The following is a 27689-nucleotide window of genomic DNA, read 5'->3' as shown; positions in this document are numbered from 1 at the left end:
CATGTAAATGTACATATATATATATATATATATATATTATATATATGTTTGTATAATTTAGCTAAATCGAGTTTGTTTTTTTTTGTTTTATGAAACCGGGATGATAAGATAAGAACTTTGGTTTTTTTTTACTTTTTTGATTTTTGTGTTTTTTTTTATTTTATGATTTTTTTTATTTTTAGGTTTTTTGTGATCGAAAATGGTTCTCATAATTCTCAATTTCAAAAAGGTTCTCTCATGATCCTGATTCTATATATATATATATATATATGTCAATCAGTTGTTGGTGGAGTAGTAAAAAATAGACTTCGTGTTTCATTTGATGTAATACTCAGGTTCAATTCATGCCCCTATCATTTAGTTTCGACGGAAGCGGGTGATGATGGAAGACTAGGTGAATACGCGACGATCGTTGGTTCGATCATTGATCTAAGCAGGTTTTACCTTACAGTGTTGGCGTGTCTTCGGTTGAGTGTTCACAAATTGTCCTTAGGTGAGGATTTCCCAGGATTAGAAGGCTAATGCATCCCAATGTGGTAAATTTAACCCGTAGCTTATTTGAAGGATCCGTTTGTCATTCAAAATAAAAAACTAATAACACGTTTACCCTAAATTATCTCTTAACCTAAAATAAATTAAAATGTAATTATTTAACTCTTGTGATTGGAGATTTGTAGTGATGTTATAACCGGCTCGAAATAAATTATTTAATCGATTCAATTATAAATGAACTGGTTTGGTGTCAAATGATCTATTTTGTTCTTACGTTTTTTATTTTCGTAGATGTTGTGACAATAGTATTGTGTTGTGTCCAATGACCTAGCACTTTATTAGCTTATAAGAAACACGTGACGTGATGTGATGTTCCTTTTCTTTGTTTGTCATAATACATGTCTTGCCCTTGGAGCGTGTAAAAGTGTACATACAAAAGTATACATTTGTGACAGGAGATTTGTAGTAGTGATGTTAAAATAAAAATTAGCTCCAACTCAGCTTCTTTTTAGGGAGATGCTATTCATATACCCACCAAGGTTTTAGAAAGGGTGTGTGTAAAAGAGAAATCATATGTAAAAAGGGTATACAAATAGCAAAAAGGGTGTTTGAATAGACAATGGTTTTTTTTAAGGCCGATTTAATTAAAAACCAAATAAAAGACTACTTTCAAGAGACAAGTAAACCAAACAAAAGAAGTTAAACAAAACTAAAAAACAACCCAACCGAACCACTAATTAACGGGTTTGGCTCCAAATCAGTTGCTTTTAAATTGACTCGGGTACAAATAAAGTAAATTGACTTTCCGCCTTCTATCATTATTTCCACCAAGCTCCGGTGGGAAGCCTAATGAGTTTATAATAAACTGATGAAGATTGTATATAAGATGATTTTTCGGGTTGAAATAAAAAACGGCGAAAACCTATCAGCAACCTAACCACAAAATTAGTCCATGAACATAACACGCATCAGCTATAGCTTTAATCACGAATCATAATAAATACATGGGTATGTACTAGTTTCAACCAATAAATGAGTCCAAAACGAGTCACTAAAAGTAATAACATCGTGAAATATAGTTGACCTTCATCAGTAGATCTTGGAATATGACCATGCCTCTTCATGTCAACAAAAACATCTCAGCTCACATATAAGGCTCTCACCTGTAGGAGTTTGTGCTTAACCAATTACCTATTGCGAATTTAATCATGGAAATGACGATGTAAGCTGTAAGCATATGAATTGTATACATTCAAGAACACAATGACAATTTAAATTAGAGGTGGCAAGATGAGCCTAACAGGCAGTGGCGGACCTAGGATTTTTTGTCACCGGGGTCCCAATTTTTTCGGTTTACAAAATTTTCGGGTCGTTTGTTATTCGGGTCGGGTCGAGGCGAGGAACATAATAAAACACGAAAATATGGTGTCATCAGAAACGAGTAAGTAGAAAGGATCTAGATTTGACTTTTAACTTATTTTTATTCATACTCGAAAAACATAAAAGAAAGTTATATATATAGTCTTACATACATGACCAAAACCTGAAAAAATAACTTTAACACAATAAATGATTAATTATAATATATACATACACAAGATAAATAATAAAATAATATGCAAAACTCATGTTGCCATTATATATGTTGTAGGGTGATATAAGAAAAGAAAAACACAAATATCCTAACTAAATAACTAATATTGACTAGGATATATAAAAAAAGAACAAAAACATAGTATGGTGAGGCTTGAACTTGCAACCTCTCAAAGAAAAAGTAAGGGATTTTCCACTAGACCAGTTCAGTTTTAATAGTATAGGTTCCAAGTATTAATTTTTATGGGGTCCATACAAAATTTAATATACCGTCTCGATGTAATTTTCAAAAAACATTGGTGTCCCGGGACCCCGATCGAATGTATGTGGGTCCGCCCCTGCCAACAGGGTAACGGCTCGAAACAGGTTTTGGTTAAAATGTAAACTGTTTATTACCTTATAAGCATTGGCGCATTGCAATGCAATTAGCTGGCTCGTCTCTTGTTAAACTCCTGCAGCTGCTTTAGCCTCAGAATCTGTCTTACCCTGAAAATTTTTTCATTTTCAATAAGGCACAATAAATATAAATTTGTCACGATAGAGGCTAGGGGTGTGCACGGTTCGGTTCGGTTCGGTACTTCGGTTAATAACCAATATCAAACTTGAGCTAAAATTTTGCTTGAAAATACATGAAATGAAGGTATAAATATATGAAACCGAGATATTAGTACATGAAATAGAGATATAAATACATGAAAATGATAGTATTATACTATTAATACATATAATACATGAAATAGAGGAAAAAGGGCTTGAAAATATGAAAAAAAACGAAGAGTTCGGTCGGTGCGGTTCGGTTAATTCGGTTATTTCGGTTCAGTTTCGTCGGTTTTCAGTTAGGTTTTAGTTAACTATTCGGTTATTGCTTTCCCCTAACAGAGGCGGGTTCAGATAAAATCAGGTAACTGTCTGGTGAAAAGGGCTTGGTGGAAAACACTTTCTGACCAAATTACTTTATAAATGAAACGGTTAGCCGTTAGCGTGTCAAGTATGATTTTAAAAACTATATTATCTCAGTAATAATACAATGCTTTGAGCAACAAAATGCCCTCTTAGGTCATTTAATCTATATTTTCTTAAAAGTCAGAAAGCATCGATATATATCATACCCCAGATGAAGAATTTCTAATTTTCCTTGTAGGTGTCCTCATGGTGACAAATTCCTCTGCTGATGTAGGATGAACACCGACAGTTGAGTCAAACTGCGCCTTGGTCAACCCAGCTTTAATAGCAACAGCAAATCCCTAAAAAAATTGTATCATAAATGTGGCCATAAATAAAATTAAACAATAACGCAAACAGAAGACGTAAATTGTAACCAACCTGAACAATTTCTGCAGAATCTTCACCACACATGTGTAACCCAACCACTTGGTTCGTTTTTGCAGACACTACAAGTTTCATGAAAACTCTATCTGGAAGGCCCGATAAAGTAGCTTTTAAAGGCCTAAAGTTTGCTGTATAAACATCGATGTCACCATATTCTTCTATTGCCTGCAATTTACGTATGAGTTATGTATTTGCTAACAAAATATTAAAGTCAGGTAAAATTCGACCGTTAACTAAAAATGGGCCGTCGTTCTGGTTGTGTTTTATCTCTTAACAGGTCAAATAAGTCAAATATAATGAGTGTCACCTGTTGCTCATTAAGACCGACTTGACCGATTGGTGGTTGAGAGAATACTGCCGAAGGTATAGCGCTGCAAAACAATAAAATAGTCAGCCACGAGGCACATATTCTATACGATCGGTCAAGTTAAAAGTAAAAAATTACCTAAAATCGGGTTTTGTGGGTTCATTTGCAAAAAGGGTTTTGGCTAATGCGCCGCCTTCCATCAAAGCAACAGGAGTCAGATTCATTCGATCAGTGACATCTCCAACTGCCCAAATATGTGGAATCGATGAACGCGAATATTCATCAACCTATCCGTCATCAAAGATATGAGTTAAGAAATAATATGAAAAATTACTCACAGACATAATTATATTTATACAGACCACAAAAGGTCAAAAAAATAAACATACCAGTATTGCTCCATTTTTGTCCAGTTTCACACCAACAGTCTCCAATCCCAAATTCTGCAATATTAAACGAAGACAAAATTACAAAAAAACGTAGTTTCAAGATGCAACAAGCAATACAACGGTTATTTGTTTCATATTTTACTTGAAAAAAGAAGTACCTTTGTGTTGGGCTTGCGTCCTGTGGCAAACATGACATGTGAGAAGCCGTCAATTGTTCCTTTATTAGTTTTTAAGGATAAGGACCCATCTGCAGATTTGATAACTGCTTGCGGCGATTCCTCCGTGTGGAACTCAATCCCTTTTAATGACATCTGTTCTGCTACAAAGTCTCTAATCTGTTTAGGTCAAAAGGTCAGTTTTTTAAACACAATAGCTCTCATAAACTACATGATAATTATATTATTGAGAGGCCAACTTTCATTTGCATTTATGCAAGAATATTGGTTTGTTTGTAATGAAAAACCAAATATGTAAGTTTGAAAAATCGACTCTCTCTTATATACCATATAAGTCTTGTTTGAAATTTCTCACCTCTTCATCAAACCCACGTAAAACCTGCTTTTGACGAATAAATACATGTACATCACTTTGCAAACCGTTAAAAATACCAGCAAACTCAAGCGCAATATAACCACCACCAACGATGGCAATTTTTGTAGGTTTTGATGGCAAATCAAGGGCAGCATCCGAATCTATCACGTATTCTTTTCCAGGAATATCTGGAATGAATGGGCGTCCACCAACCGAAACTAAAATGTTTCTTGCAGTGTAGAGTTTCCCATCAACATCCACTGTGTGTGGGTCCACAATCTGCTTTCAAAATTATAAAAAATAAACGTTAAATAACTGTCTCTTCAAACAAAATGAAGTTTTAGAATATATTGATTTTTATCTACATTCTTTTGTGAATTAAACAATAATATAGTGAATGTGGTTTTTGTTGCACAACATAATCAGTACTCATTTTACAAAAATGTAACTTTGTTTAAATGACACAGAGAAATTAAAGTAAAAAATTAAGAAAATTCAGGTTTCTTACATTAAAACAAACAAGATGCTTTCATATTTGTGTCGTTTTTGTCGTCGTACTTTTTTACATTTAAGGCATTCAAAAGATGGGATTGTAAGCTGTTCAGATCATTTTGTAACCGGTCAAAAAAGATATATTTTTATAAAAAAATGTTAAATTTATACACAATGTAAATTTTCATATAGAAAAATTAAATTACTGGTTACAATATGACCCAAATGGTACATAAAGACATCTGTCAATGCCCCAAATGCAAAAAAAAAACAATAAAAGAATAGAAAAGAAAAAGGTGCAGCGACTAAAATGACACAAACATTTAAGCAGGTTGGTATTTTTTGAAGTACAAACCTAAGATTTTTGTCTCAAAATCAATCCCATTAACAGTCAACAGGTGATCTTTTCATTCACCATTTTTACAAAACTCTGAAAATATGAAGCTCAAGCTTTTACAATTTACAACCGCTGAGGCCATTGTTGTCCAATTTCAACGTTCTTCAAAACATAGTCACTAAAACAAAAAAGACAATTAATGCAAAAAAGGAAAAAAGGAAACATAACCTTTCCTCGTCCTTCTATCAATTTGACACCTGCATTATTCAAAATGTTTTTGTAGATTCCAGTCAGACGTTGTAGCTCAGCATTCTTATTAGCCATTAAAGTGCTCCAATCATGCGTCGGTTCTGAGTTGTATGACCATCCAAAACCAAGGCTCTCCTCAAATTCATGAGAATATTTAGATGCATATACAAGCAGTTTCTTTGGTACACATCCACGAAGCACACACCTTCAATCCAAATATTAGGTTATCACCAGATTAACATATTCACACCACCATAAATAAAAACAAAGCATCCATTCTATCAATATGTAGTCAAATTCACCATAAATGTAATAGTCACTTGTAGGGCTGTAAACGAATTGAATGTTCGGAAAACTGTTACTGAACTGTTCGGCTGGAAGTACGTTTATGTTTATTCATTTAGGGGGTGTTTGGGGTTCCTTATTTCAGCCTCCTTATAACTTATTGCCATAAGTCATAAGTTACAAAAGTGTAACTTATGATTTATTCCCCTCACAGCTTTTAACTTATCCAAACACCTTATAACTTTTCGGAAAAGTTAAGACATAGTAGGGTAAAATAAGAAATCCCAAACACCCCCTTGAACGAACATGAACAAAGAATTTCGTTCGATTAACTAAATGAACGAACACTAACAGAGGCCATGATCGTTCAATTATGTGCATGAGCGTTAGATAATGTGTCCGTTTATGTCCGTTAATGTTTGTTCATCAAAGGTTTTATTATCTTTAATGCATTTTCTAATTTTATCATAAGAGATTTAAGAAAAATCATTAGCTAGAAAACAAAAATATACATGAGTATTATGTGAATAGTTTATATGTAAACTAACATATGAATATAAATGTTAAAAACACTGACACAAATTGGTAGACAAACCAAACTGCTGACACTAGCCATTCTCGGTTAACCAAATAAAAAAAACATTGTTTGTGTTCATTTGTGTTCGTGAACCGTTCACGAATAAGTTCATTTCCTTAATGGACGAACACAAACAAGAAATTCCGCTCGGGTAGGTGCCTGTGAATAGTTCGCTTGTCCAATAAAAGCTTAGCAAACATATATAGGGGTGTAAATGAGCCGAGTTGAACCCGAGCTTGACTAGGCTCGAGTTCGGTTCGTTTTGAGCTCTTTTTCCAAAGCTTGAGCTTGAAGTAGTTTTTTCAAGCTCAGTCTCAACTCTCAAGTCTCGACTCATTTGTTACTTATTAATTAACTTATATACGTTTTAAATTACTTTTATCTATTTTAAGGGGAAAAAAAACCTTAAACAAGCCTAAGCTCAGCTTCAGCTCGTGCAGTAGATTAAACGAGCTCAACCTCCGCTCATGCTAGGCTATGCAGTGTGAAATTAATACACAAGTGCAGAAGAGGTGAAACTTAATATTACACAAGACTGGTCAAGGCACTATAACAAAGCGAGCTTTATTTGAGGCTTAGGTTCGGCTCGAGCTCAAAAAAGCTAGCTCACAAGCGGCTTAATCGTTTGCACACCTACATACAAACATGAACAAGAACCGGTTGTCCGGTTCGGTTCAATTCATTTACAGCCCTAGTCACACGAATCACGTTGTTTCTAAGCTTCATTAACCTAACAAATCCAGTATCATTTCACGTCTATTTAAATATCACTAATTCCATACCATAACAACCCTAACTGTAATAATAATAACAATAAGTCAATAATAATACCTAACTATAATTCAATTCATAATTAAACAATAATAATAATAACACCTAACTGTAATTCAATTCATAATTAAACAATAATAATAATAACTTACGTTCCACCAACACCACCAGTAGTCTCAGACGATATAGTCGCAAACGGCAGCTCACAAACAGCAACCGAGGCGCCAAAGTTAGCCGCGAACCGCGAAGCCCTAACACCGCCACTACCGGCGCCGATAGTAAACAAGTCGAAGTCATAGGTTCTCGGTTCGGCGCCGTTAGCCGACTCGGCTCTGGTGACGAACCGGCGCGACTTAATCGCGGCTTGCCGGCTGCTACTGGATAGAAACCCTAGGGCTTTTGTTGAGAGATTGAAGGTTGTTGAAGGTAATTGAGGTGTGGTTATGAATGGTGAACGGTTGAGTATTGAGAACTTGTGGTTGCGTAGTAAGGTTTGGAGAGTTGAAGATGAGAGAGTGGTTGTGAGCTTTGGTGTGGTGATTGATGTTGCCATTGTTGGTCCGTACAAGTTTTGCTGCTAATGGTTGTGAAACTTGTAGATGACAAGTTTTATTTGTAGTCTATGATCCTCAAATAGTCAATTTTTTATCATCATTTTCCAAACTTTAGCTGTGGTTTCGTAAAAATACCTACCTATAAAAACTCGTCACGTGTCATGATGTTTGGTCTTTCGATGAAACACTAAGTTGTTTATTGTTTGACGGAATTTTTTTCTGATGTAATACTTCATTTTCTACATCTAACATCCTAAACCTCCTCCATCTTCATCTTTTGTATTTATCCACGTAATCAAGCAAATCCGTATATAATCTCTCTCATATAGAGTGGTTGTGAGTTTTGGTGTGGTGATGGATGTCGCCATTGTTGGTGCGTAATGGTTGTAGATGACAGGTTTTAATTGAAGCCTATAGTATTATCGGTTGAGTAGTTAAGTAGTGTGTATAATTTAGTTAACTGATACACGAAGCTAAAGATCGGGAACGGGCTCGTTTATTAAATGAGTTTTGGTGTAAGTTTGGTTTGATTCAAACGGTTAACGAAATGACTTCGGGTACCTTAAGAGTGATTCGGCTTGATTACACGTCTATCATCGAGCAAGGTACTTAAATGTGCTAAAGTTAGGCTCGAGTTCGGCTATAGAGTGTGAAATTAATAAAGAGAAGTCCATAATACGAAGAACTTAAAAATACACTAGGCTCAATTAGGGGTGCAAACGAGTCGAGCTACTCGAGATCGGCTCGTGAAAAGCTCGGCCGAGCCAAGCTTAAATGAGCTCGAGCCTAAAAGAAAGCTCGTTTAATAAACGAGCCCGAGCTTCACTTATCGAGCTCGAGCCAGCTCGCGAGCCTAAACGGGCCTGTCATTTATATATTTTTTAAACTATATATATTAATAGATACATATATATTTAATAATTATTAATTTATATATATAATTTTATGAAAAAATTAACTAAATAACATATTATTTTATATAAAAAGTTATTATGAAAATAAATATACATATATAAAAAATTAATTAATAAATATTAAACGAGCCGAGCTCGATCTTTATAAATAAAGATCAGAACGAGCCGAGCTCGAGCCTGGTCGAGCTCGGGCTCGGCTCGTTTGCACCCCTAGGCTCGTTAAGGTTTGGTGAGTATAGACGATCTTCCCATATAAGACTCGAGCTTGAACTCGATAACTAAACAACCCTTATTTGAGGCTTGGGCTCGACTCGTTCTGATTTTATCAATCTAATCTCTAGTAACTCACGAGCGGTTCAACTTGTTTGCATCATTATGTGTCATCTCATTCACTCCATCCTTATTTGTGGATGGTCTGGGTGAGATTAAATATGAGTATGTCAACGCCCTCTCTCACCTGCCCATGTATTACCCGTCTTACTCATATAATCTCTCTCATATCATATATGTAAATCCGGGCGAGACACCCTCTCTCTTATTTCCTCCTTCCCCATTCAAACCACGCAGTTTTTAGAAGTTCCCGATCAATCTCTCTCTCTCTCTCTCACACACACACACACATACACACAGAAGCTCCTAAACTGATCCATTTGCAATGCTCTTAATCATTTGTAAAAAGGTACTTATACAAGAAAGAAACATGTCAGAAACATGTAATCAAAGGCTTCTTTATTTCAAATAATCAAACTACAAATAGATTCATACGGGTTATAGAAAACAAATGAGGATGAAACCCTAATAATAACAAAAGGATTAAAGGCTACATTGTGACGGTTCTTCCTCTCTTTTGATATGGAAAGCACAACCTTTATAGTCACAAGATCATTCCGAAGTGACTGTTGGAGTAGAAATAATTTAGGAAGAAGACATCCTTTTGCGTGATTGAGAGTTCCGTACTTATTTCTTCGTTAACGTTCTTTTGACAAAAGAAAGTCAAAAAATGCTCACTAAGGCTTCCAAGCTTAAGTGTTAGCATAAAGAGTCCCTCAACTTTCTAAGACTTACAAATCTAGTCAGACATTAACTCATTGGTATTGGCTACTTCCAGCTTCATGCCCAACAACATAACTCCTTTCATGATGTCAACAACGGACCATCATTCCATCATCATGTAAACAAAAAATGCAAATAATAAGAGCACAATTCTATTAATCACGTGTTTGACTTTGGATTAAATTATGTATAAACAAAATGGGATGTTTTGAACGAGATTAAGTGGTTATGATTTCTCACTAATGTTTATAACCATATCGAACACTGTTATGAGGTATTGACCATGTCATAAAAGCTCTTTTGTTAAATGTATTGTTGTCTGTCTAAACAACATATCAAATCTAAGGACATGGTGTCCATCTACATCTTTGAGGCAAAACAAGGGAGCCTTCAAAGGATAACACACGTATATTCTATGCAAGATTTAATCATTGAGAGTGACCCAGACGTGAATTGTTGGAGCATCTATGACTCTATGGGTAACGATTTTTATGTAACTAATATTATACGGATATAACCATATGTGATTAACAATTTACTGTTTGTGTTATATTTAACAACCACTCTTAACAAAAAATTGAAAAATATCTGAATTTAAGCTAAGATGAATAATATTTCGATACTTAAAGCGTTGTGTTTGAAATAAAAAATGTAATGAGAAATAATGTTCATAATAAAATATAATGTACAATGGATGGTATAAAGAGAAACATCAAGTTTCTTATTGGGTTTTACTCCCACACTTAAATATAAAATACATATAAGTATTTTTCACTACATGTGTGTAAGTAGTGACTAGCAACTCTATGTTTGTAAAGGTTTATTTGATTAAGTATAGCACTATTGTTAATACTATTTTATGTTTGTTTGACGCGTATATTGTGTTTTCTTGCATGGCAAATTATGATAAATAAGTCTCACTAGTCTCACATATGTAAACATATCATAAGATACTTTTGATATGAAGTTGATTATACCAATGTAATATAGTTGTCTTTTTAAAGTTGGAAAATAAAATGAGTGAAACAATGATGATCATTATAACAAAAAAATAAAAATTAAAGCTAGTACGATGTGTCACATAGTTATTTTGAAATTATGAACCCAATAAATCAACATAGCAAATAACAATGCATATACGAAACCTCGGACACCGGTATCCACAAAAAATAACTTTTTTTTTTCTTTTTTTGATTGGGATAGTTATTTTTTGTCTACGACGGAGTTTATGGTAGCTTGAATCCTTTCAAAATGATTATAGCAAGAATGATAGATCTAGCATACGCTGAGAGGTTGGGTCATTAATTAGTTTTCTTAGCAAAATACATGTGTAGTGTAAAATCTTTTATTTATTCATCATTTATGTACCATTGAGAAAAGAATGTTTGACAGTAATTTAATGATTCCATTAAAATGTCACATCTAAATTAATTGCCATTAAGTGTGTTTAGCAGATTGATGCATCTGAATTAATCAACAAACATTTTAACATTAAGTTTCAAAACGATGCTCAATGAAAATTCTACCCGCTTTGTCCATTCACAAGTGTTTATAACCCTTGTATGCAACTAATGCACCACCTCATTCACTACTAATCACCGCCACATTGGTATACTCAACACTTACTACTCTGTTTTGTCCATTCAGAAGTGTTTATAACCTTATATGTAATTAATAACTCTCGTATACGTCATACTAATTCAACACTTATTGATACAGAGGTTGTCAAACAACCCATAACATATTGATTAAACATGATACACAAATTGATCATATAATCTTGTTTTTTTTTCTCTTCTAGATTGTTTTTATATACCATATATAAACGCATTATACGAACCTCCATATATAAATGACTTTTGATATAATGATATAAGGGTGATAGCTAAGACTTGAAATTTTATGGTCTTAGGTTTAAAACCTGACTTAAGTGAATTTCCCTATAGTTATGATTTTCTTTCTTAAAGGTGTTTTTGAATAAAAGTCTAAAACGTCAAATCAAGATAAACAGTTGACATCCCATGTCAAAAAGATTCACTCATATATTGGAGGCAGTTTCGGACTTCCAGAAGACTAATTCAGTGTTGTCTTTTAGACCCAAGTTCGATTCCCATTTGTGTCATTTTGGTAACGAATGACTTGAGCTAGGCCTTGCCTTGCGAGGTTGTTAGTTCGGATCCTGAGCACATCCGGTTTTCGTCCCACCGTGTGTCATACCAGAGTTATGCTATTGTGGTGACCCAATGACTGTCAAGTGATAGGTGACAGTAGAGGTGGCCAAATAAATTAACCAATCCGACCTGAAAAAACGAACCAAAACTGAACCGGTTTGAAACCAATTATGTAGAATTCGGTTTGAAACCGTAGGTTCGGAACAAGTTTGTAATTTTCTCCACTAAAACCGGTTAACTGAATCGAAACAGGCCAAAACCGGGTGAAAATCGGTAAAACCCGAACCGAAGCCGATCAAAACCCAAACCGAAACCGATGGTAACCTGGTTAATAAACCGGTTTTAACCTGAACTGAAACCGATTATAAACCGATTTTGACTTTTATTGACCAAACCGACCAATTTCAACCCAAACCGGTTTGTGCACCTCTAGATGACACAACAACTATCAAGTGACACGTGACAGTATGATTTTCTAAAAAACATATAAAACAAACTCTAAAGCCAACATATTGGTTAAAACAAAATAGTCTAAACAAAAGGTGACGACTAAAAGATATTGGAGTCACCTCCCCACAGCTAATTCAATGTTGTCTTCTTCTAGATATTATTAAATCATTGTTATTATTATATACTTTTAGTGACACGTACGTCAATACAAAATTCATGACAATAATAAAATACATAGTTTAATTAAATCGTACACAACCTACAGCGAACATGGCTAAATCTCAAAACCCTAGTCCACCACCACTACTACTACTAATTCATCATTCCGTACAACAAATGATCACAATCTCCACCGTTAGATGAAGCAATTCCGCCGCCGCACGAGGATATGCATCCTCTCTTTACTCTTCCTCTCTGTATTCGCCCCGATCCTGCTTCTCTACGGTACGATTGCTACTCTTTGTATTTGTTTCATTGATTACTATACGATGAGATAATATTATTATCCGTGTTTTGTGGTGCAGGATCGAGTGGATTCGTTGAAGACTTATCGAGTTTGGTATGATCGATTGATACTTACGCTGCTTGTTGTTTTTGTTAAGTTAGTGTGTTTATTGTTGTTGATTAGACTGAAATTAGGTTTGTAAATAATAATGATAATAATAATAATAATAGTAAATAGTAATAATAGTTATAATAATAATAGTAATAATAATAATAATAGTACTACTGCTACTACTACTAGTAATAGTAATAGTAATAATAATAATAGTAAATAGTAATAATAGTTATAATAATAATAGTAATAATAATAATAATAGTACTACTGCTACTACTACTAGTAATAGTAATAGTAATAGTAATAATAATAATATCCGATTCGATTCGGTGTTTTGAAATGAGTTTGAATCGAAGTAGAGGTTGTAAGTGATGAGATTGGAGAATAGTTAAAATGATATGATTCATAAATTTGTAAATGTTTCTTACAAAAATAATGAAAGAAATGATCAATTTATATAAATGTTTTATGAATGAAATTAATTTAATTTGTTATATTATAATGTTTTATTTAAACTTACTAAGCTTAATTTAATTTGTTTTTGTGTTTATCTAGTTTTTGTGTTAAATAATAAATTGTTTTAATATGCTTTTATAACTGTTATTGTATATTTTTTTTAATATCTGATACTATTATCACTATCTTTATTTAATTTATTTATTTTTATTATGACTATTTTTTTATTATTTAATATTAATTTTATTTAATTTTTTGTTTTCTCTAATATCTAGAGGTGTTGTGTTGAACTTTGGCTTTTTATATTATCTAATACATATGGGTTTCGGAGCCGAGGGTCTCTCTCGAAGCAACCTCTCTATTCTTTGGGATGGAGGTACGGTTTGAATATATCTCACCCTCCCCAGACCTTGCTTATAGCATTGCTATTTGTGGGATTTTACTGGGTATAGTTGTTGCTGTTTTATGAATGAACTGGACTTTTTGTTAAAGTAGAAAACATTTTACAAAAATAATTATAGAAATCATTGTTATTTAATATGAGAGAGATGTGGGAAACAGAAAAGTATAGAAAGATTAAAGAAATATGTATAATTAGTAAGAAGCAGACCGGAAAAAAAGGGTGATGATGAACTCATATCGCTTTACTCTTTTATTATGTTGTATTGTAGTATATAGATATAGATATAAATATAGATGTCGATGAACTCATACTGATTCATTATTTTCTTTATTTTTCCAGAAAGGAAGGAGGGATCTGCGAAAGCTTAATTTAGTAAAGCAGGTTAGTATTTGCATTTTGCAATGCTAGTTTCTAGTTTCTACTTTGATTTGATTGAAAATTTCATGTGACAGAAATATATTTGTTGTTGTTGTTATTATTATTATTATCATCATCATTATTATTATTATTACTATTATGATTATTATTATTATTATCTTTCGGTTGATTGAGATTACTGTTGTGTATTAGGAGGAAGGTGTTGGCTTAAGAGAGCCGGTTTTAGAGGTTTACAAAGATGTAAATGTTGATCCCACTGTCAGGTCCAGATTCACAGATTTAGGTATTCAGTCTGATAATACAAGTGTTATCAAATGCAACTTGATTGATCAGTCTATTGACTGTTTAAGGATTACTGTCTAGTTTTTTATCGTTAATGATTATCTGCTGAATAATTTCAGGAGGAGATGTTGATGCAAAAGGAATTAGTGGACAGAATCAAGAAGACAAAAGACCGGTGACTTCAGTTATAGTGGTTTGATCTATGCTTTGATTTTTATATTGTAATTTGTGCATCTTATATTTTTGCCTTTGAAAAATGCAAACAATTTATTATTTTATTTGTTTCGATGACGTGGCATGATCAGGATGCACAACCACAAGCACGGAGGGTAGTAATGGATGCAAAGATTAAAGAGATGAAAGATCAGCTGATAAGGGCTAAAGCTTACCTGAGTTTTGCAGTGCCAGCTGGCAATGCTCATTTAAATAAGGAATTACGGTTACGAATTAAAGAATTAGAACGAGCCATGGGAGATGTCAGCAAAGACTCTGATTTGTCTAAGAGGTTACCTGCCATTTCTTTTGCTTTTATATGCATCATTATCACTGCTCTTTAGAGGTAGTAAAATGGATGGTTAAAGCAGACTTTTTGACACGTGTCAAAGCTGGACTTGTTAGACTGACCGAAAACACTTTTTGTGCAAAATTTTAAGTTTTGTACGGCCAATTAGTAGCATGCCAAGTTTTATTACAAAAATCATATTTTTTTACAGGTATGACCTGTTAGAGATGAACATAAGATGAATATCCCGCTGTGTAGCTCAATTGGTTAAGGGGGCGTAAGACTTGGAACAATAAGATGAATATAATGATTTAGGAGGTTTTGTAGATTTAAAATACACTTTCATCGGCGTTTGACTTATTTTATAGGCATGACCTGTTAGAGATGAACATAACATGCGTAGAACTATTAATAAGTAAATGAGGTGAAAGTACCACACTACTACCACCTCTACTGTTTACAAACAAAAATATTATCAGATTTATGTAATGCAGATTTATCTTTGGATTTGTATACATTACCATGGTTTTTAAATATTTAATACTGATTTTTGGATATTGATCTCTTCAGGGCTTTTCAGAGGATGCGGTCGATGGAAAATTCCTTACAAAAGTCAGCACGAATTTACCCCGATTGTTTGTTAATGGTGAAGAAGCTTCGTGCGATGGCTAACAATGCTGAAGAACAGGTTCGGGTACATAAGGAGCAAGAGTCTTTTCTTGTACAGCTGGCTGGAAGAACGACTCTGAAAGGGCTTCATTGTCTTTCAATGAGACTAACATCTGAATATTTTGCTTTGAATCCTGAAGAGAGAAAGCTTCCTAGCAATCCAGATGTGCATGATTCAAATCTGTATCATTTTGTTGTGTTTTCTGATAATGTTCTGGCGGGTTCTGTTGTGGTTGACTCTACTGTTTCATCTGCAAAGGTATCTGACTGTTTCTTACATATGTTAGCACATTTTTATTATAGATAACTGCTGATAATTCTGACTTTGCTTCCGAAGGATAAATAATAGATTGAGTGGGCTGGTTAACGGGTCAAAATAGATTGGGATAATATGAACCACGGGCCCGATTGGCCTGGATACGCTCTTTTGTCTATTATTAAATTTTTTTATAAGTAACTATCTAGAATCAGTAACAACCTTGTATTTTTTTTCTATCACACGACAAATGAAGAAGTGAATAGTGGTTTTTGATATAAAAATAGATGGTTTGTGATTATACTTGAATATTATATTTTTGAAAGATCAGAAATAAAAAAAAGGTAGTTGTAAAGTGTAAACAATAGCCCAAAGGGATATCTTTAGCAAAAACCCTAAAAGTAATTTAAATATTTCATTTAAAAATGATTTGGAAGTTATACGCGTTCCTGTTAGCTTTTGTGAGCCTTTCGATCTGTTTGGCTAATATGACCCGTTCCCTTTGTATTTCTTGCTTTGAACTGTTTTGGCCCAACCCATTTGGCTAATATGATCATCATACATGTATTATTTAATTATTCAAAGGACAAAGAAACAAAAACATTGTTGGTTCAAGTAACACGCTCCGACCTGCTTTAGAAACTTGTTTTGACCCAAACCCGTTATTTAAATAATCATTGTTTTTGTTGGTTCAAGTAACACGCTCCGACCTGCTTTAGAAACTTGTTTTGACCCAAACCCGTTATTTAAATAATCATTTCCACTTATATATAATACTTATATTATAGAATGAGTGGTAAGTTTTTATATTTGCGGATTCACAGGAGCCAGGGAAAATTGTGTTTCATGTGGTGACAGATTCTCTCAACTTTGCAGCTTTCTCAATGTGGTTCATATTACACCCTCCTAAAAAAGCTACAATCCAGATTCATAACATAGACAATTTTGATTGGTTCTCCACTAAATACAACCCACCAAATACCGATGGTCGTGATTCACAGGACCCGAGATATACATCCACCTTAAACCACCTAAGATTTTACTTACCAGATATTTTCCCAACATTAAATAAGATTATACTTCTTGATCATGATGTGGTTGTACAAAAGGATTTAACACCCCTTTGGAGAGTAAATATGATGGGAAAAGTCAACGCGGCGGTCAAGACTTGTGGAAATGATCCTGCGCATCGCAGGATGAGTTTGTTACTCAACTTATCTGATCCAACGGTGGGAAAAAGATTTAGCAATGAGGCGTGCACATGGGTGTTTGGCGTAAATGTTTTTGATTTGAAAAAGTGGAGGAAAATGAATCTGACCGGTGTTTATGGCAAATATCTGCAACTGGTATGTGTTTTTTGTTTTTTCAGTAATTTATGTTCAGTTGAATTATTATTTGCTTTGCAAACTGAATATATAAGTGAAGCCCGGGCTCGTTAATCAAACAAGCTCAGTTTTAAGATTGAGCTTGGACTCCAGCTCATCCCAACTCGGTTCGATTCAAGCTTTTAGCGAGCCGATACAGAGTAGCTCACGAGCGGCTTGGCTTGTTTACACCCCTACTATTTTTTGTCATTCTACACTACATATGGTTTCATACATTTGAATCATAGTTATCAAATGCGCTAGGCCCATAGGCCTCGCTTGTTGCCTAGGCGCAAAAAAAACGAGGGCCTGAGAGAAAAAAGGCGCACTTAAATAAAAAATTTAAAAAATATGTTATGTGTATAATAAATTATACTATTCTTCAAATAAAATAACCAAAAGCTATTTTATAACATTTAATATAATCTAATTAGTACCAAAAGTTCTAAAATAGTCAAATTTCAATAGAACGTCTTGCGTTTCTTTTTCTCGGCATTTATCTTCTCATGCTCCTGGCATAGACAATGTCGAAGCGCTCGCCTAGGAACTAGAAGCGCATTTATTGAGTCTCGCCTGAAAAATGGGCCTAGGCGCAAGAAGCGAGGGCTTTTAATAACTATGATTTGAATACATGCCTTAATATTATGTTTGACCAGTTTTCTTTTAAGCTATTGTTTTAAATATTTCGTTTTTCCGATAAATATTGCAGGGGAAAAAGAAGCCAATGTGGAAAGCTGGTACCTTGCCCTTAGGTTGGATGACATTTTACAATCAAACCATTGGTTTGGACCAGAAATGGCAAACTCATGGATTAGGATATTATTCTGGTATTAGACAAGAAGATATCGAGCGTGCAGCAGTCATACACTATGATGGAGTTATGAAACCATGGTTAGATATCGGTTTTGAGAAGTACAAAACATATTGGAGAAAACACGTCGAATACAATCACCCGTCTTTGCAGCAGTGCAATATTGCCTAATATCCCTCACCCAAATTTTTATTTAAACACAAGAACACTAGTTTTTTTTCTCATCCGATTTCCATTCGATACTTAGACACTAACACCCATCGAGCCATAGTTTTTTTTATTCGGTTTATTTGTTTATAATACCCGATTAGGTGTAACTTTACTCATATGGATTGATAAGTTGCTCTTTCGGTTACATTAAATTGAATGAAGCTAATTTGATATAGTGATTTTTTCCGTAGTTGATTTGTTTATTCGCATATTGTGTTTGATTCTTATGGCGATCGGGAAGAAGAGGTTGGTTTGACGGTTTAATGGTCTGGAGTTTGGATCGTCTGGTTTTAACATAACCGTTCTTTTTTTCTTCAAAATTGTTAGAATGTATTAAAATTATAGAGAAAAGATAGGATACTATAATTGTTTAACATACCTTAGGTACATAAATACTTATATTTATGAAATCAATCCATGAAATCACATCACAATATCTCGAAATCGTCAATACATATCCAATTAATCATTTTTTTACTTTTCTTCACGAAAACCATTTTTGAGCGTATTATGGATTTCTTGAACGTATTGGATTTTGACACTGAGCGTTTTTAGTTTTTGGCTTGATCGTTTAGTAAAATGGCTTTGAGCGTGATTGGATAGACTTAAATTATTAAACCAATAAAAATGTCAATTCTATTGAAAATATACTCTTCAGCCACAGACAAATCACCACAGAGAAAATGGCATCCATTTCAGCTTGCACTCCTATTATTCTTCCAAAGAAACCTTCCACTCTTCTTGGTATGCTTTCTTGTTTAATTTTTTATATCATTGATATTATATAGTTTAATTTGTTTTCAGATAATAAATGATAAGCAAACATTACTTTCACATGGAAAAGTTAATGTATAAATGATATTAACGTGCTAATTATAAGAATCAAGTAAAGTAATTATATATACAAGTAGAGTAATTATGTAATTACATCACAGAGTAATTATATAAGTACTTTGTAATGTAATTACATAATTACTCTACTTGTATATATAATTACTCTACTTGAATATCACGTTTAGTACGTTAATTTCTTTGTATTTGATCCAAATCCTATTTTCACATATTTACTTATAGTTGAATAAATTTTGGGTATATAACTATATATCATCTTCAATTTATAGAATTGATGAAGTTTAAGCTCTCATTGTAGTAAACAATTCAAATATGAAATGGTGCCACTTGTTGCCAAAACGAAAACCGGGTTGTGTCTTGTTCTCGCTTAGACCTGCGTCTAAAATTCTCAAATTGTTCCCGAATCTAGATCCAAGCTGTAACATATAAATAAACTCGTTAATAGGTGACCCGATGCGAAATCTATAAACATTTTCCATTGATCAAGTTAGTTTTATATTAAGATGATATAGAAATAAGTTTTGGAATGAAAAAAAATGAGAGGACATAATCACAATGTCTAAAACAACACCATATGCTATTGTCTAGTATTTTAAAGCTCAATAATTTTCTTTTTTTATTTAAAATGAAACAAGTTTTTAATATTTTATAATGAAGTTGCCAATGCCAATGATTCTTTGTTTTACAAGAATTTTAAACTTTAATTTAAATTTATGAAAAAGCTTATAATTTAATATTTTACTTTATATAATAACTATATACTATATAGCATATTCAATATAATTGTAATCAGCAACATTTTACTAAAGTTTTGACAATTTTTGTTACATCAACCACACCCAATCATAGATTTGCAAGAACTAAGGTTGAAAGTTGGTTAAATTCTAGGGTTACCGACTACATACAAAATGGGAAAGGTGCAATGTTCGGCTAAGCAAGATACAATGAAGGAGAGCGCATCACGTCTAGTGATGACCAGCGTGTCATCATTGGTTGCTACAACAGTGGTTGCAACCATGTCGAGCCCGATGGCCATGGCTCTAGTGGATGAGAGAATGAGCACAGAGGGAACCGGGCTACCCTTTGGTCTAAGTAACAACCTTCTTGGTTGGATTTTGTTTGGCATGTTTGGATTGATTTGGACCCTCTACTTCGTGTATACAGGAAGCCTTGACGAGGATGAAGACTCCGGTCTATCACTTTAGGGCTTAAAATTTGTAAATTACATTCTTGTATCGGTTAATGGTTCTTTATAAGAAATTATGTTCTTCGATTTCAACTTCTGGTTTATCATAAGTCTGTAATGGAGATAAATCATGTTCTTGAATCCTGTTCTTATGTGAATATGTGATTGTATGTCGTATTTTTTGATTTTTTTGTTCGTCTTTATCACCAAATACATTTCATATATATTTTTTTCTTCAGTTGCTACATACATTTCATAAAAAGTAGGAATTAAAAATAATGTGATAAGTACAATAATTGAAATAATTGAAAGAATTATTATTTTACATAAACACCATTGCATCAAAAAGTATTTGCAATTAGAAAAAATTTATTTGATTGATTGAAGTTTTCATTTTATTTAAGAAGGAAGGTGTTATTTGATCCATTCAATATACACATGAAAGAGTAAACTGTGGTTTTCGTCAATGTAGTTTGTTTAGATCTGTGATTTTACTCAAATAGTTTCAAATTTGTGATTATCGTTCTTGGGTTTTATTTCACTTGCAATTAAACCCAACAACACTAACCCGTTAAGCATTGTCCTTAAACCCATCAACATGCCCCTCACGTGAGAGGCCATTTTATCATTTTTCTCCCCAAATAATCCCCAACCCTAATTCGCAAGCCCCATCACGTGACAGATCATGGTATAATTGGGGAAAAAAAGGGACAAAACCGCCCCTTACGTGAGGAACACGCTGATGGTTTAATGACCAGACTTAACGAGGTTAGTGGAGTCAAGTTTAATTGCAAATGAAATGGAGTCATATAAACAAATTCATAAATTTAAAACTATTTAACTAAAACTACATATTTAAACAAACCACAGGAAAAAAACAGTTTACTCTAACAAAAAAATAAATGTAGAATGTAGTGATGAATTCGATGTGTATGGACCCACATGACCGCCTTTGTTTGAAGATATTTATGAACTGATTTTTAACCGCCGGTTCTTACTTGATGTCATTTTGTACCCCCTTATATATTAGAACTATTCAACAACAGACCTTGTACTTATATAAGTTTCAATTTCACCCTTCATGTTATAAATTGTTCTTTGTAAATGTAGTGTTCCTTTTACTCATTTATTTGAGCACAATGAAGCTAGTTAGTTCCTCTAGTAAATTGTCATCCATGCTATAAATAAAATGTTAAGTTCACTGTAGTTCTTGAGATGTCTCAAACTTGTTATGGTAAGTTTTTATACTTATAGGGCGTGGGATCATGTGTTGCAAACGTAGAATGGGTTAAACGTAGAATATGGTACCGTCGATTCAATTACAAGCTAATGGGCTAGATACAAATAAATCAGTTAGTTCTGAGCGAAGTAGAAAAAGTAGGTGAATGCCAGATCAAAATCGATGGAAAACCATTGACAATCGTTCCTTCTTTTGTTAGCCTACTACTTGACCCAGTGAATCGTCGTAACTATCCTTTTATAACCAATTAAAATTTTATTTTTGCTAAAACTCAATATAGATTAAACGATATCACTTCGAGTGTATTTAACCATTTCCCTGCTCATTAAAACAATTAACCTTTTAAGAAGATATATTTAATAGATAACGAATTATTTGAATTATAAATTTATGATGATCTCGATCATAAATTTATAATTCAAATAATTCGTTATCTATTAATATTCAATAAGATATCAGAGTTTTCCTATCTTTTAATATTTTAACTTCAACACACGGTACAAAACTTTTTGATTTTCTTTACCTTAGAGCATTTCTAACACCCTGTCTTTTAGACGTGTTTAAGCTCACCTGAAGAAGAGAGGGAGAAAAATACCTCAACCAATTTCTACGAGAGAGAAAAAAGGAACACCCGAAAGCACTTTTAGAGTCAATCTAAACTACACGACGTGACAACATTTAAACATAGACGTAGATAACACTCGCTTTCCCATCGGTATCTAATTAACAACCTAACCAGTAAGTAACCAAACATCTATTTTTCATTACCACCACAAAACCACAAGGACTACTATAGTCAATTCACATACCTAAAAGCACCAAACATTTAAAATCTCAAAAAAAACATAAAACATTAAACATGGTAACAACCATCACACATTCTATCCATCCCACCAGCCTATCTCCAACTCACCAAACCACAACAACGTTAACATCAACTTAATATTTCATTAATCCAATGGCCAATGAAGGCCAGTTACTCGTACCAGTGGATTCATTTTCACAACCAGCATCCTTAATCAAGAAAACTGCTGTGTCTAGAAGTTGGGTGTCTGTTGATACTAATGGACAGAGTACGGTTTTGGATTTGGATAAATATGGGATCATGAAACGAGTATCGATTCATGCTCGAGATCTGCGGTTGCTAGACCCGTTGTTGTCGTATCCGTCTGCGATTTTGGGTAGAGAGAAAGCTATTGTTTTGAATTTGGAACACATTAAGGCAATCATTACAACTGAAGAGGTAACATTTGTTACTGGTACTACCAGTGTACCGTGCCAGTAATTCAATTTTTGGTGTAGTTAATGGTAACTGTACAAACTGAACACAATTTGTACTGGTATTTTTATTTTTAATTTTTATTTTTAATTTTTATTTATCATATTTTTGGTATCGGTACAGTTTGATTTCAGTATTTCGGTATTTTTAGTACTACTGTTGTACATGTACTGATCAACACCGGACCAAAAATGGGTACGGCGGTTCGGTGTACGTCGTCATCATCATCATCATCATCATCATCATCGTACTCAGTATATCCCACCAATAGCAATGCTATGGTAGGGTCTGAGGAGGGATAGAGAGGCTGCTTCCGGTGAGACCCCCGGCTCGATAGTAGTTTTGCATCAAGCCTTGGACATAAGGCACATAGCACTCAATCATCGGGACACCGGCTGATCGGTGCATGTGCCCTTGTCTTTCAGCTATCAACGCCACCACATGATGCCTGATTAACCTTCCGCCACTTTTAACGTTATTTTCACGAGATTAGTAAAATAACGTCAAAATTAGTGCAATTTTACTTTTGCCCACCCGAGGGTTCACACATATATACATTATATGCGCGCACCGCAAGCAGGGCGTAAGGTGAGCCGAGCCTAAGCTTGATTAGGCTCGAGCAGAGGTTGTTTTGACTTACAAGAGCTCGAGTTTGGGTCTTTTAGGATGAACATTTTTTTACAGAATACTGGTACCGTACCGTACTGTACCGTGCATTGTACGGTGCCACTAATTCACTTTTAGGTGTAGTTAATGGTAACGGTACAAACTGAACACAATCTGTACCGATATTTTTTTTATTTTTTTATATTTTATATTTTTGGTATTGGTACTGATTGATTTGAGTATTTTCAGTAGTACTGTCGTACCGGTACCGATCAACACCGGACCCAAAAATGGGTACGCGGTTCGGTGTATATAGGGGGTGTAAACAAGCTAAGCCGAGCCCAAGCTTGATTAGGATTAAGCAGAGGTTGTTTTGACTTACAAGAGCTCGAGCTTGGCTCGTTACGAGCTTTTTTTCTAAAGCTTGTGATGGATATAATCTTGATTTCACATATAAACGCAGATTTTGTGAGAACTCACGATTTATTGTTTATTAATAAAGAACAAAAGACAATTCAACCACAAAATTATCGGTGTTGTTCGTGTTGCTCGATCTACTTAACCGTGCAGCTCGTGAGTTGCTCTTTCAAGCTTGAGCTCGGCTAAGGCTCGACTCGTTTGCTATTTATTAATTCATTTATATACATTTTTTAATTAATTTTATATAATTTGAGAAAAAATTTTAACGAGCCGAAGATCGGCTCAAGCTCGTATAGTACCTTAAACGAGCCACAGCTTGACTTGGACTCAACTTTGCTGTGTAAATTTAATACATAGAAGTCCAAAAGAGACGTAACTTAAACATACACAAGACTCGTTAAGGCTCGACAAGCCTAAATGAGACTTACAAGAGTTATAACTTATTTCACTTTGAAAGTGTTAGCTAGATTAAGTTCTAGTATTGTAACACCATTGGTATTTAACTATTTAATTATATATAAAGTTATGATAATAATATTATTTAAAAAATAGGTATTGCTTCGTGATCCACTTGATGATAATGTTATCCCCATTGTTGAAGAGCTTCAAAGAAGACTGCCACCTGTCAATGCTAATTATTTAGGCCAAGGGGATGATGAAGATGGTGTTGGAGGTCAAACTGAGGGTCAAACAAGTGAATCAATTGGTATATATTTATTATATAAAAAAAACTTATGGTTCTGGATAGTTAATGTTACTTAATAATAACATTTGATTAATGTTATTATTAAAGTTCTTTTTTTGGGTGTAAATGATGATGTTAGAATTCCCATTTGAGTTCCGGGCTCTTGAAGTTGCATTAGAAGGTATTTGTAGTTTTCTTGATGCGCGCACACGAGAGCTGGAAACCGCGGCTTATCCTGCATTGGATGAGCTCACCTCTATGGTAAGTTCTGGTTGGCGGGTTGAAAACATCAACTCTAACCCGCACATGTTTTACCCGAACATGGCGTACCTAACCCGTTTATCCAAGTGTGTTAAACGGTTTAGTGGGTTGGTGGGTAATAATCAGGTTGTAAATGTGTTAATTGGGTTGGTGGGTTGTAAAAAAATGGGTTTAGCGGATTGGTGGGTTGTTAAAAGATGGATTAAACGGGTCATAAGGGGGATAGTGTGTCGAATTGTTTAGCTAAAGGTGTTAAACATGTCAACCAAAAAAATGGTTCATTTGCAAAAACATGTTTAACCCATCTATCTAAACGTGTCAAACATGTTAGCGTGTGATAATCAAGTTATAAACGTGTTAATCGCGAAAAAATGGGTTAAACGGGTGGGTGGGCTATAAAAATATGGTTAAACAGGTTAGTGGATCAACCTATTTAGATACATGTCAATCCGAACACGACCACTTTTGATTAAACATGTCTCCCGAACATGAACTGCTTTTTAAACAGGGTTGATATACTAACTCAAAACCTGATTATTTTCGTATCGTGTCAAATATTTCCACCCATATTACTTGATATAAGTGTCTTATTATTTGATCTTGAATACAAAATATCTATACATCTATATGACTTATTGTTATGAGTTTATGATGGTCTTTAGATGTGCATTTAAATATATAAGTTTTGTGTGTATTGGTATAAGTTATTACTTATTATGATTATAATGTCACATTAACATGAAAGGGCTTCCATATGTTATGTGATTTTTGCTGCAGTTTAGTGATGTCCATTTTCGGGTTGTATATATTGTGTGCAGATAAGCAGCCGCAATCTGGACAGGGTGCGAAAGCTCAAGAGTGCAATGACACGATTAACCAATCGGGTTCTAAAAGTACAAATTTTTTCTATATAACTTATAATATTTATCTAGAGATAGATGTAAATTTAACAAATTATCCTCTAATATTATTGTCCGTGATTCGTTTTTTTAGGTACGAGATGAACTCGAACAACTATTGGATGACGATGATGACATGGCAGACCTCTATTTATCAAGGAAGTTATCTTTCGCTTCTTCCCCGACTCATGATAGTGCAGACTTAACGTGGTCTCCTCCGTCTCCAACCATAGAATCTAAAATATCACGAGCAAGTCGTACCACACCATTTTCTACCCATGGGGAAAACGACGTTGAAGAACTTGAAATGTTACTCGAGGTTCATTTTTCGCCAAATTTTTAATGCTTATTATTATTATTTTTAATTGTGTTTATTGTGTTTCTTGTATTGATATTCTTTTGTTTTGTGTAGGCTTATTTCATGCAAATTGAATCTACATCAAATAAGTTGACTACAGTAAGTAATCAACATGTTTTATCTTTCTTCTTTGGGCCCATTTGAATAAACAGCCCAAAATTAAGATTAAAATATTTTATGTAAATAAATGTCAAGTTTAATATAATATTTTTTGGGTGTTCGCAGTTGCGTGAGTACATTGATGATACAGAGGATTACATTAATATTCAGGTATAACAAATTGCAAAAATAGTCCCTATGGTTTGATCGTTTTACAAACTTAATCCGAACACTTTTGAGAGTGTTGCACGTTTAGTCTCTATTGTTTATCTCAGTTAGTTTTTAATGGAAAACTGATGTTATGTATCATTCATGTGAGGGTTATGTGTATCTTTTCATATTTGAAAAATTAATATCATATTCTTTCAAAGTCCAGAACTTCTAATGTTGACTTCATCACCATCGATTTTTAACTGGACATTCAATTTTATTAGGATTTTAAATAAAATGAGATCACCCTCACATGAAAACTATTTTATTAAGACTTCATATTTGACAAAACACAATTACTTTCACATGAATGACACACGACATGACTTAAAACACTAACTAAGATTTCCAATAAAAGCTAATTGTGCAACCCTAAGGGGTGGACGACGGACCTACCTTTGTGGTACTGTGGTTGGTTGTCCCTTTTGATTTTTAGTACTATTATAGTGTAAAATTCTTGACCGAACTATGTAAGTATATAACAATACAACTGAGAAAGTTTCCGACTCCGTGATAAATTTTTCTAGGTCCGCTTCTTGCGACCCTCTTCCAATGTGTGGACTAAGTTTGCAGCCTTTTGAAATCTGGAGACCAAACTTGCAATTTGATCAAACCACAAAACTATTTGTGCAATTTTCTCTTGAGATTAAATATTCTTCAGAAAAATGATATAATACTTTTTCTTTATGCAGTTGGATAATCATAGAAATCAGCTGATCCAGGTAATTATTATTATCCATTTCTTCATTGAATGTAGTTTATTTCTAAAGAATAATATTATTTATTTTTATTAATTTGCTTTTCATATAACAGTTAGAACTCTTCCTACTATCCGGAACAGTTTCATTATCAGTTTACTCATTGGTGGCTGCTATATTTGGTATGAACATTCCATACTCATGGAATAAAAACCATGGCTATGTGTTCAAATGGGTAAGCACTTGTACTATGTGCTTATACACTTGTACCAAATACATTATTAATTTTAATAAATGTTTGTTTCTTGAAGGTGGTCATTCTTGCTGCAATAGTGAGTGCATCAATCTTTATGTCAATAACCACTTATTCAAGACACAAAGGTCTTGTAGGATCTTGACAAGAGTTTGAATTACATGCTGCTTTAGGTGACTAAACTCCATGTGCTATTTGGGTTGTACTTTCATGACCGAAAAGTATTTCGGGCTTGTATGGGTTGTACCATGATTCATAT

At 33.8% G+C, this 27689-nt stretch overlaps 4 protein-coding genes across 7 annotated transcripts; 3 read left to right on the top strand and 1 right to left on the bottom strand.

The window, feature by feature from the left end:
* Window positions 1-1445: 1445 nt before the first annotated feature.
* On the bottom strand, window positions 1446-7922 carry LOC143595494 (glutathione reductase, chloroplastic-like). The gene is made up of 11 exons (XM_077074491.1): window positions 7505-7922; window positions 5699-5924; window positions 4642-4920; window positions 4269-4445; window positions 4111-4164; window positions 3860-4008; window positions 3722-3785; window positions 3409-3579; window positions 3195-3329; window positions 2482-2571; window positions 1446-1683 (listed from the first exon to the last, which is right to left on the bottom strand). Exons 1-10 carry the CDS (start codon window positions 7903-7905, stop codon window positions 2530-2532), a joined length of 1698 nt encoding a protein of 565 aa, XP_076930606.1. The 5' UTR covers window positions 7906-7922; the 3' UTR covers window positions 1446-1683; window positions 2482-2529.
* A 4855-nt stretch (window positions 7923-12777) lies between these two features.
* Window positions 12778-18557, top strand: LOC143595493 (putative galacturonosyltransferase 6). Of its 2 annotated transcripts, none has more exons than XM_077074490.1 (9): window positions 12778-12938; window positions 13019-13053; window positions 14252-14293; window positions 14483-14573; window positions 14695-14765; window positions 14878-15077; window positions 15645-16002; window positions 16824-17345; window positions 18073-18557. In XM_077074490.1, exons 1-9 carry the CDS (start codon window positions 12854-12856, stop codon window positions 18343-18345), a joined length of 1677 nt encoding a protein of 558 aa, XP_076930605.1. In that variant the 5' UTR covers window positions 12778-12853; the 3' UTR covers window positions 18346-18557. The 2 variants fall into 2 exon arrangements, with proteins under 2 accessions (XP_076930605.1, XP_076930604.1); XM_077074489.1 differs by having other exon boundaries at window positions 14692-14765.
* A 446-nt stretch (window positions 18558-19003) lies between these two features.
* On the top strand, window positions 19004-20604 carry LOC143595487 (photosystem II reaction center W protein, chloroplastic-like). The gene is made up of 2 exons (XM_077074484.1): window positions 19004-19128; window positions 20125-20604. Exons 1-2 carry the CDS (start codon window positions 19068-19070, stop codon window positions 20439-20441), a joined length of 378 nt encoding a protein of 125 aa, XP_076930599.1. The 5' UTR covers window positions 19004-19067; the 3' UTR covers window positions 20442-20604.
* A 1955-nt stretch (window positions 20605-22559) lies between these two features.
* LOC143595486 (magnesium transporter MRS2-I-like) lies at window positions 22560-27689 on the top strand. 3 transcript variants are annotated; one of them, XM_077074482.1, is made up of 10 exons: window positions 22560-22905; window positions 24520-24661; window positions 24792-24913; window positions 25732-25806; window positions 25907-26131; window positions 26225-26269; window positions 26396-26440; window positions 27172-27201; window positions 27293-27412; window positions 27489-27689. In XM_077074482.1, exons 1-10 carry the CDS (start codon window positions 22621-22623, stop codon window positions 27573-27575), a joined length of 1176 nt encoding a protein of 391 aa, XP_076930597.1. In that variant the 5' UTR covers window positions 22560-22620; the 3' UTR covers window positions 27576-27689. The 3 variants fall into 3 exon arrangements, with proteins under 3 accessions (XP_076930597.1, XP_076930598.1, XP_076930596.1); XM_077074483.1 differs by having other exon boundaries at window positions 24520-24673; window positions 27297-27412; XM_077074481.1 differs by having other exon boundaries at window positions 24520-24673.

The sequence above is a fragment of the Bidens hawaiensis genome, unplaced genomic scaffold, assembly GCF_021521415.1.
Source record: "Bidens hawaiensis isolate Kalapana, Puna unplaced genomic scaffold, B.hawaiensis_p1.1 tig00045256_1, whole genome shotgun sequence".
NCBI lineage: Eukaryota > Viridiplantae > Streptophyta > Magnoliopsida > Asterales > Asteraceae > Bidens > Bidens hawaiensis.
The sequence above is the reverse complement of the archived record's forward strand: the minus strand, read 5'-3'. Positions and strand labels throughout refer to the sequence as shown.

What these genes read in the sequence shown, in the direction of transcription:
- LOC143595494 (XM_077074491.1), bottom strand. Translation starts at nt 7,905, where the DNA reads ATGGCAACATCAATCACCACACCAAAGCTCACAACCACTCTCTCATCT. An exon ending in ACTGGTGGTGTTGGTGGAAC is followed by an intron (nt 5,925 to 7,504) that starts GTAAGTTATTAT and finishes TTTGGATTGAAG; the next exon opens with GTGTGTGCTTCGTGGATGTG. An exon ending in TACGTGGGTTTGATGAAGAG is followed by an intron (nt 4,446 to 4,641) that starts GTGAGAAATTTC and finishes TGACCTAAACAG; the next exon opens with ATTAGAGACTTTGTAGCAGA.
- LOC143595487 (XM_077074484.1), top strand. Translation starts at nt 19,068, where the DNA reads ATGGCATCCATTTCAGCTTGCACTCCTATTATTCTTCCAAAGAAACCT. An exon ending in GAAACCTTCCACTCTTCTTG is followed by an intron (nt 19,129 to 20,124) that starts GTATGCTTTCTT and finishes GTTAAATTCTAG; the next exon opens with GGTTACCGACTACATACAAA.
- LOC143595486 (XM_077074481.1), top strand. Translation starts at nt 22,621, where the DNA reads ATGGCCAATGAAGGCCAGTTACTCGTACCAGTGGATTCATTTTCACAA. An exon ending in TGGATGAGCTCACCTCTATG is followed by an intron (nt 24,914 to 25,731) that starts GTAAGTTCTGGT and finishes TATTGTGTGCAG; the next exon opens with ATAAGCAGCCGCAATCTGGA. An exon ending in TAACCAATCGGGTTCTAAAA is followed by an intron (nt 25,807 to 25,906) that starts GTACAAATTTTT and finishes TCGTTTTTTTAG; the next exon opens with GTACGAGATGAACTCGAACA.
- LOC143595493 (XM_077074489.1), top strand. Translation starts at nt 12,854, where the DNA reads ATGAAGCAATTCCGCCGCCGCACGAGGATATGCATCCTCTCTTTACTC. An exon ending in AGCTTAATTTAGTAAAGCAG is followed by an intron (nt 14,294 to 14,482) that starts GTTAGTATTTGC and finishes GTTGTGTATTAG; the next exon opens with GAGGAAGGTGTTGGCTTAAG. An exon ending in GACTCTGATTTGTCTAAGAG is followed by an intron (nt 15,078 to 15,644) that starts GTTACCTGCCAT and finishes TGATCTCTTCAG; the next exon opens with GGCTTTTCAGAGGATGCGGT.